The 9,950-nt window shown below is 39.0% G+C and overlaps 1 protein-coding gene across 1 annotated transcript in view; it reads right to left on the reverse strand.

Annotated features, from left to right (window-relative positions):
* CPM (carboxypeptidase M) overlaps positions 1 to 9,950 on the reverse strand; it is a 71,154-nt gene that overhangs the window by 29,633 nt on the left and 31,571 nt on the right. The window contains exon 2 of the mRNA XM_049782759.1: positions 1,643 to 1,740. Coding sequence (XP_049638716.1) covers positions 1,643 to 1,740 — 98 coding nt within the window. The remainder of the gene's footprint in view (positions 1 to 1,642; positions 1,741 to 9,950) is intronic.

The raw sequence follows: 9,950 nt of genomic DNA on the forward strand, positions 1-9,950 counted from the left end.
CTGGCCCCTGACATGAACTCTTTTAAAAGCTGAGCCACTTACACATAAAAAAAAGCATGGGTAAAGGGTTTTTTTTTCCCTATCCACAAATCTGGTTCAAAGATCCAGTGATCCCTCTGAGATGAACGTGCCTGCTTGTCTCTGCTCTGTTTACAAGTAACATTCTTTTAGGACAAGCTGGGCAGATCCCTAAAGGGGTAAGCTCTGGGTAGTAGGACAGGGTGAAGCTTGCCCAGGAGAGGTCATATTTGGGAAGGAGGAAGCCAGGACAGAAAGCTCAGCACCACAGAACTTGTGCCCACACTAAGGCAGTTTCAGAAGTGTCTAAATGGGCTCGGATGGATAGCACAGCGGCATTTGTCTTGCAAGCAGCCGATTCAGGACCAAAGGTGGTTGGTTCGAATCCCGGTGTCCCATATGGTCCCCCATGCCTGCCAGGAGCTATTTCTGAGCAGACAGCCAGGAGTAACTCCTGAACACCGCCGGGTGTGGCCCAAAAACCAAAAACCAAAAACCAAAAAAAAAAAAAAAAAAGAAGTGTCTAAACAAGTCAGCAGGCTGGCTGAGTCTTACCATTATTCCAAGGTAAGTGAATTTATATGGTGGTGTGCATAATCCTATGTATTCCCTCATCCGTGATGATGGGAGCTTCCTTTTTTTATTCTGCTTTATTGCTCAGTGGTATGAGAGTTTTGTTGAACAGAAAAAAAATTTTTTTTCTTTCCTCTTGGTTTTTGGGCAACACCTGGAGATGATCAGGGGTAACTCCTGGCTCTAACATTCAGGAATCACTCGTGGCAGTACTCAGGGGACCCTCTGGGCTGCCAGGTATCGAACCTGGGTCAGCCATGTGCAGTGTAATTGGCTTATCCATTGTACTATTTCTCCAGCTCCTGAACAGAACATATTGCATCTGCATATTCTTAAAATACTTGGAGTTAATAAGGTGAGACACCCTCAAATGGTTGGCAAGAAAGGAGCAGAGGAAGTGCATCTAGCATGCAAAATATAAAGAAAGTGAACAGCAAAACGTTCAAAACACAACAAACTGTTTATTCCTGCTAAGTTGGAAAAGAGTTGAGCTATTGTTAAGGAATGTAAAAGGGTTGAATGATGTGAGAGTTTGTTTTTCTAAACTTGAGCATGGAAAACATTAATATATTTTTTTAAGATTTTATGTTATGGAACATAAATGTTAGATTAAGGGGAAGTGACAAAAAGCAGTTGAAAAGTCAATCCAATTAGATCGAAACTTGGATTCTTCTATTTTGAGTTCAAAAATAAACTAACTCCTTTGCCAGGTCACTTTGATACTGCTCAGGAGGCAAAGACTGGGAGTAAATCAATGCAGAAAAAACACTTACAGGCTTGCCTGGCAGTTTAGAGTTTGCAGACTGGCTGTTCTTTCAGCCCAAACACAAATAAAGCTCATATTATCCGTCAAAGTCAACAGGTAAATAATCAAATAGCTACAATGGTTATTGCAGCCTGGTTCCTTAGATTCTTTCTAACGGCCTCACAGGAAAACCTTTCTGGATTCCAGGCTCCAGTGGATGTTGCTTTCTTGGCACGTAAGAAGAACTTAAGAGACCTCAGAGGAAGTTTCTTGGTGACATTTCAGAGACTCAAGCCACATACATACCTCATCTCCGTGCATATTTGCCACGTACTTGAACTCTGGAATCCCAATTCTGTGTTCCTTTGGAAACCGCCCCACAATAAGAACCCACAGGTTTCTGCCTGTATGGGAAAGAAAAAGAGAGAACATTAAGTTGTGTCTTAAAATGACAAATGAACTTAACCAGATGAGGTAACAATGCCACATCCAATGCCTGCAAACCTAAGCGTTTCAGTCACTGAACTTTATGACTAACACCTCTGTGTTAGACTCTCTGCCTTTATTGCCAGCCGAAGCCCTTTCAATTGAGTGCAAGTTACTTAATGTTTTAGAATGTAGTTGTTGTTGTTTTTTTAATATGGAAGACTTGCAATGTTACAAATACTCCCCCCCCCAAATGTTGATATATTTAGTTTTAAGTTCCCAGTGCTTTATAAAAACCAACTTGTTAATTCAGAGAATTACACAAACTTAGATTATAGTTGGTGGTTGCTTCACAATGCAAGAAAAGTAAAAAAAAAAAAGCAGCAGTAATAAAACATATAACTTAGAAAGGAGATCATTTTTCAAATAAAAAATTCTGAATCTTGTATTCAAATACTGATATAAAACAAACATGGTTGTATGATTACAAGACAAATGTCCTACTTGCTAATACCACTCTGGCTCTAAAAGAGTTGTTTTTGTTTTTTGTTTTTTGTTTTTGTTTTTGGGCCACACCCGGCAGTGCTCAGGGGTTACTCCTGGCTGTCTGCTCAGAAATAGCTCCTGGCAGGCACGGGGGACCATATGGGACACCAGGATTCGAACCAGCCACCTTTGGTCCTGGATTGGCTGCAAAAGAGTTGTTTTTAATAGGCAAAACAAAGAGTTTCAATTCTAAAGACATCTGGTTCTTTGAATAGACACTTTAAATTAGAAACTGCAATATGTATGCTGGATACCTATTTATACATATACTCCTGTCACTAGCATTTTGATTGGGATTGCATTAAGTTGTATACTGCCTTACCAAACAGACATTTGTACTATATCCATCCTCTCTATCAATATTTATGGAGTATCTTGCCATTGCTGATATCTGTTCTATGTCTTGTAACAGTGTTATGCAAATTTTGTTATATAGGATTTAAAAAAAACCAGCTCATCTTAGAAATTTATTCCCAGGTATTCATTTTATTTATTTATTTATTTATTTATTTATTTATTTATTTATTTATTTATTTATTTATTTATTTATTTATTTATTTATGTTTTGGGGCCACATCTGGCTGTGCTCAGGGGTTACTCCTGACTCTCTGCTCAGAAACTGCTCCTGGCAGGCACAGGGGACCATATGGGATGCCGGGATTCGAACCACCGTTGGTCCTGGTTTGGCACTTGCAAGGCAAATGCCCTACCACTGTGCTATCTCTCCGGTCCCTCCAGGCATTCACTTTTGAATGCAGTTATAAAAAGGGCTGCTTTCATTTTTTCATCTCATTAATTATTTGCATAATTGAGTACAACAGCTTTTGTATACTAATTTAATAATCAGCCAGTTTGCTGTGTTCATTGCTTCAAGAAGCTTTTGGGTGGACTTTTTGTGTTTCCTTTTTTTTATAGAATAAACTGCAAATTATGATGTATTTTCTACTCCGATATACATTGTTTTTATTTCTTTTTGTCTAATTCACCTGGTTAAGACCTCTAACACTAAAGAGAAGTGGTGAGAATAGAAAAACTCATCGACTTATTATTTAATTTAATTTAATTTTGTTTTGGGGGCTACATCCAGCAGTGCTCAGAGCTTACTTCTGGCTCTGCACTCCTGGCAGGGCTTGGGGAACCATATGGGATGCTGAGGATTGAACTCAGGTTGGCCATTTTTTTTTTTAAATTTTATTTTATTTTTTATTTTTTTATTTTTATTTTTTTTGGTTTTTGGGCCACACCCGGCATTGCTCAGGGGTTACTCCTGGCTGTCTGCTCAGTAATAGCTCCTGGCAGGCACAGGGGACCATTTGGGACACTGGGATTCGAACCAACCACTTTTGGTCCTGGATCGGCTGCTTGCAAGGCAAACACTGCTGTGCTATCTCTCCAGGCCCAGGTTGGCCATTTTCAATGCAAGCACCCTACCTGCTTAACTATTATTGTGTTGGCCCCTCATTTATGATTTTAAAAGGTTTTCAATTTTGTATCACTGAGTCTGAAGTTAGCTATGGGTTTACAATATGCTGAGGCATGTTCTTTCTATTCCCTAATATATTCAGTTTTTAAAAATTATAAATGAGTGTATTGTCAAATGCTTTTCATCTTCTGAAAACTCATGTGATTTTTGTATTTTTTGGTCTTGTGTTCAAAGTATTACACATTGATTTATTTGTGTAGTTCATAGAACATCTGGAAGAACCCTAGTAAGTCATGATTTATGATCACATTCATACATTGTCAAATTTAATTTGTTATGTTTTCTTGAGAAGTTTTTGTATCTCTGTTTATCAGAGATAATAGTTTAAATTTTATTTTCATAATGTCCTAATTCAGTTTAGTTTGTTTGGTTTGTTTGTTTAGGGGCCACACCTGTTAAAAGCTCAGGGGTTACTTCTGGAGGTGCTCAGGGGACCACATGGGATGCTAGGGATTGAACTTGTGCTGGCTGCATGCAAAGCAAATGCCCTACCCGCAGTACTGGCCCTCTGACCCTTGTCCTTACTTAGCTTTGCTCTACTGCTTTGCTATCACTCTGACCCCAAAAGAATTAATTTTTTGTTGAAAGAATTTGAGGAGGATAGGTCTAAGTTCTTCTTTTAAGTTTTGGTAAAATTTACAAGTAAAGACATCTTTTCTAGTATGTTTGTTTTGGAAGCATCTTTTGTTTCAATGTCCAAACTTATGATCAGTATTAAACAGTATTTTTCTGTTTTTTTTTTTTCTTGTTTCAATCTTGGTAGATTATATTTAGCTAAGATATATCCTTTTTCTAGTTTATCAAATTAGCATCTAGTTTATCAAATTTTTTTATGTCATAGTAGCTATTTATAATTCTTTGTTTTTATATGTTATCTGTTGTAATTTCTGTTTTCAATTCTAATTTTATTGGTTTTCTCTCTTCCTTTTAAGCCTCGCAACTGACTCATTGATTTGGCTGAAATAGACCAAATTTAATTATATACTTAAAACCAGCTCTCAGATTTCATTGATATTTTGAATTTTTCTCCCCTGGTTTTCATCTCATTTAGTTCCACATTGATTATTTTTATGGCTTCCTTTCTCCCAATTTTCCTTTCTACTAACTTTGTGCAATTTCTTTTTTTTTTCTCAGTTGCTTTAGCTACAAAGAAATTATTCTTGAAGTTGTTAAACTTAGTGAACTGCAAGAATTCTTAAGAAATATTTACAAAGTGCCATTTGTTTGATTCCTGCCCCAGGTTGAGAGCAAACTTTTTCATGAATTCCTACAGATCAACTTATTTAACCAGGTGACCAGCTTGGACAGATAACTGCCTCTTTATAGCAAGAGGGTCTCTGATCCAGTGGAGAAAAGCAACTTGCAAACATAATTGCACTAGACAGTGACCTATACAACTTTGAAAGTATGGATAAGGTACAATTGAAGAGATAAGTTGTGGTTAATTTTTTTTCTCAAAGAGGTTGGATCATGTAAAGTTTAAAGATGTACATTTTTATAGCTATTTTACAACAGGTTCTCCAGAATAATATTAAGTTTTCCAGGTGGACAGATATTCATCCTGCCAGCAACATTTCGCTGACCTGAACCACCCATTTCCGAAGTTTAAATTCTATAATGTTAACATTTGAAAGTCAAGCAAGGAAGAACCTGGCTCCTTAGGGAAATTGTTTCCTGTAACCATTAATGCTTTTTAAGCTAAAATATGCAGATTTATATAGACGTGGCCTACCAGCACCCTCACAGGCAAGAGAAAACATTGCATATAATCTCAACATAGAATTTACTGATCATTATATTTATAATTCTGCCTCTCTAACAGCTGGCCTGTTGCAGAAAGGCTAGTGAAAATCAAAAACCTGACTTGAAATGACTAGTCAGGATTATTGGGTTTAGAAAGAAATCAAATTAATATGACCCATGTGAAGAAATAACTAGATGAATAACTCAATGTTAGCACAAATGACCCTAAGTGAAATACAAGATACAAACTTTTTCATGAATGACTGCAATGTCACAAAGTTTAAGAATAAAAACCAACCACCACCACTACCACAAAAAGATCCAGAAGATATTCAGGCAAGATATTCAACTCTCTTGGAGAGTTTTATGCTCCTTTTCTAAAGGACATGGGGAATCTTTAGTTTAGGCCAGAGTAAATACACAAACTATTTACTTTTCGCTGCCTGAAAGTCAAGGTAAGGGTAACTGAAACAAGAAGCTTTTTTTTCTATCAAGGTCAGAAAGACTAACTTTCTTTCCAAAAGTTCTTGCTAATACCAGGCGTGCTAAAGAATTCAAAAATGCTCATTTAGTTGTTTTTTTTTTTTTTCCATTACAAAGTAAAGTAAACTTGGACTCCAGATACTTTGACATACAATTCAGAAATTCAACAGGGACTTTACACAAACCCCAGGGAATATAACAAAACCCAAAAAGCATTACAGGTTAGACAGATTCACAGACATGAAAGCAGACAATGTTTCTACAAAATACTGTTGGAGAACACAAAGGAAACTTCAGGAAAAGTAGAATTTTGGAAAGTTAAAGACAGCTTATAATAGTACAAAATAGTCCATACTGGAATCACCTGACTCTTCAGTAAAACAAAACAAAACAAAACAAAACAAACACCACTCTCTGAGCCCCAGGCTCTAAATCAAACTTTATCCTGAAACCTGCATTTTACACATTTTCTTGGCGATTTTGAGGATTATTGAAGGTTGTAAAGTAGTTGAATTAGAAAAAGTGAATGTCTAGATAGATTTGAGAGGAGGTGATCTTTAGGTAAAAAAATGTCATTTTATAAATTATCATGGATATGTTTGTTCTGGTATTACACACATATATTTTAAAATCTGTTAACATAATATGTTGCCACATAGTTATGTCCAGTGTCTACCAATGAGTCATTTTATATAAATTATAGCACTCCTTCTAAAGTTAAATACAACTTCAAAAAATCTACAACATGAAATACAAATGAAGTATTTCATTATGGAAAAAAAAAAACAGAATGAAAAACCATCAAAACAGAATGGGGGCTGAAGTGACAGCACAGCGGGTTCAATCCTGGGCAGCCCATATGGTCACCTCATATTAGCTGGCCAGGAGTGATTTTTGAGTGCAGAGCCAGGAGTATCCCCTGAGCACCTCCAGGTGTGGCCCTGAAAGAGAAAACAAAACACAAGGGCCCAGAGAGATAGCACAGCGGTGTTTGCCTGGCAAGCAGCCGATCCAGGACCAAAGGTGGTTGGTTCAAATCCCGGTGTCCCATATGGTCCCCCGTGCCTGCCAGGAGCTATTTCTGAGCAGACAGCCAGGAGTAACCCCTGAGCACCACCGGGTGTGACCCAAAAACCAAAAACCAAAAAAAAAAAAAAAAAAAAAAGAAAACAAAACACAAACCAGAACCGGAGAGATAGCATGGAGGTAAGGTGTTTGCCTTGCATGCAGAAGGTCGGTGGTTTGAATCCTGGCATCCCATATGGTGACAGGAGCAATTTCTGAGCATAGAGCTAGGAGTAACCCCTGAGTGCTGCTGGGTGTGACCGAAAAACCAAATCAAAACAAACCAAAACAAAACACAAACCAATATCCCCCCCTCCCCACACCCAGGTTGTTGAAGGGCTGGAATACAGCAGGTAAGATGCTTACTTTGCATGTAGCTAACCTGGGTTCGATTCCTGGCATACTATATGGTCCCCTGAGCACTTTCAGGAGTAATTCCTTAGTGCAGAGATAGGAGTAAATCCTCAACATCACTAGTTGTGGCCCCCAATCTAAAATATAAACCCCCCAAGCTCTCCCTCCATTCCCCAATACAAAACCCATATTATTCAGTTTAAGAAAAGGGCACAGCTGATTTACTAGAGAATTGCTTTCTAGGCTCAAGCAGGCAGCCCCGGGGAATGCAGACCCCTTCACATTTCTTCATGGCATAACTCTAGGTACATGTTGTCACTTGTGGAGATAAAAAAAAAAAGAAAAACAGTCTTGTTAGGGTCAAAAAAGTCCACTCATGATGGATCATCATTTCAAAAATAAAATAAAATCATGTGAAAAGGAATAGTGGTTCCTTTTGACGTATAGTATGTCTGTTTTATCGTTTTTACAACTTGTGTAATATAATCGGAGATATTGTTGAATTTTGAACTGTATACATTTAAAATCATATATGAAATATTTGTTTTATCAATTACAACCTGAATTTCTAAGAAACATGCTGACTTTAGCAATAAAGATGCAATATGGATGGTTCACAATTGGAAAAGAACAAGGATAGAAAAAAGATAAAAAGGCATTACAGATTCAAACCAATCTGGAAAACTTGAACCATGCCAAAAAAAATATAACAATTAAAAGAAAAAGGGTGGGCCCGGAGAGATAGCACAGCGGCATTTGCCTTGCAAGCAGCCGATCCAGGACCAAAGGTGGTCTGTTCGAATCCCGGTGTCCCATATGGTCCCCCGTGCCTGCCAGGAGCTATTTCTGAGCAGACAGCCAGGAGTAACCCCTGAGCACTGCCGGGTGTGACCCAAAAACCAAAAAGAAAAAAAAAAAAAAAAAGAAAAAGGGTGTGGAAAGAAAGAGCTCCATAGCATATAAAAACCTTAAATAATGGATGAGTGCTTACAAGAGTTAACAACATCACATAGTACTAGGGACTGGGTAATATGCTAAGTACTTCCTGTTAGTTGATTTTTATAACACTTCAGGGCGGTGGGCGATACCCACAAGTCATTATACAGTGACTGGATTTCAGTGACTGTACCAGGGTTCAAACCCAAGTTTGCTTGATTCCAGGCAGTTCTTTCAGCAGCATTGCATTGTTAGGGTTTCCACTGGGCACTGGATCCAGTAGAATCGTTCACTGGAATCATCCACTGGAACCATTCACAAGAGCTCCAACATTCCATGCTGTCTGACTAGGACAGAGTGAGCCAGAGCAAAACAGAGGAGCCAGGACTACTTGTTAGGGACACTCTATCCAGGGAGCTGCTACAGCTGTATCATATTTGAATTTCAGTAGAACATTCTGAGAGAATTTGAGGCTTTGTTTGGGCAACCAAACTGTAGTGGTTATCGTCCGCTTTCTCTTGAAGCTTGTTGACACAGTAGCTTGACCTGAAGGTTCTGGGTCAGCAGCTGCTTTCCCAGCCCTGCATAGTGCTCTGTGCTTCTTTGCAACCACTCTGTCTTAAATCACAGCTGGAAGGAACTAGCGCAGAGAGAACTAGGCCAAGTGCTGGTCATCTGGGTTCTCACACAGGAGTGGGAATGAAGGCCAGTCAGCTCCTCCCATCCTAAGATTGAACCAAAGGTCTGCACCAAATCTCCCATTTCTCTGTGTACTTCTTGTTAACACCAACACAAAGGCCTCCTCACACAGCAGGCATAGAGTCCCTACGACATAATGGAGGAGTCTCTAGAAGGGATTCTGACCTAGTGGTCCTCAAACTATGGCCCGCGGGCCACATATTGTGTTTGTATCTGTTTTGTTTCTTCATTGCAAAATAAGACCTATGCAGTGTGCATAAGAATTCGTTCATAAGTTTTGTTTTTACTATAGTCAGACCCTCCAATGGTCTGAGGGACGGTGAACTGGCCCCTGTTTAAAAAGTTTGCTAGAAACACACTGCTCAGTGGGCTGAAACACAGGCGCTAAAATTCACAGATCCTTAGCTTTGAAGTGGAGGCAGTGAGGTTACTTGCTGAATGGCTCATCACAAAGAGAGCATACAAAGGAGGAACAAAAGCATGCACAGGTGTCCAGAATGGCATGTAGGCCTGGAACCGTTCACAGCTCAAACATTCCACGCACATTTGTTTCTTCCTGACAACTCTGAACAATCTAGTAGTTTCCTCTTCCTGTGTGTTCCAGTAGGCAGGGTCTCAGGAATGTCCTAAAGCTGTGGTTTCCAGAGACTGCTCCTGGCATGGCATCTTCACCTGGCCTGGGAACTTGTCAGAGAGCCACAGTCTTGGGCTTGATCTCAGAGGCGCTGAAGGCAACCAGAGAGGGTGAGGACCATGAATCTGTCCATGAGATTTTGCATATTTATTAATCTCTTTTTTTTTTGGGAGAATGGTCTCCCAAACAGTGGTCAGGATGCCCCAGGAGACCTTTTGGTGATTCTCACTAGCCAATGGTTCATT

The sequence above is a fragment of the Suncus etruscus genome, chromosome 11, assembly GCF_024139225.1.
Source record: "Suncus etruscus isolate mSunEtr1 chromosome 11, mSunEtr1.pri.cur, whole genome shotgun sequence".
Classification (NCBI taxonomy): domain Eukaryota; kingdom Metazoa; phylum Chordata; class Mammalia; order Eulipotyphla; family Soricidae; genus Suncus; species Suncus etruscus.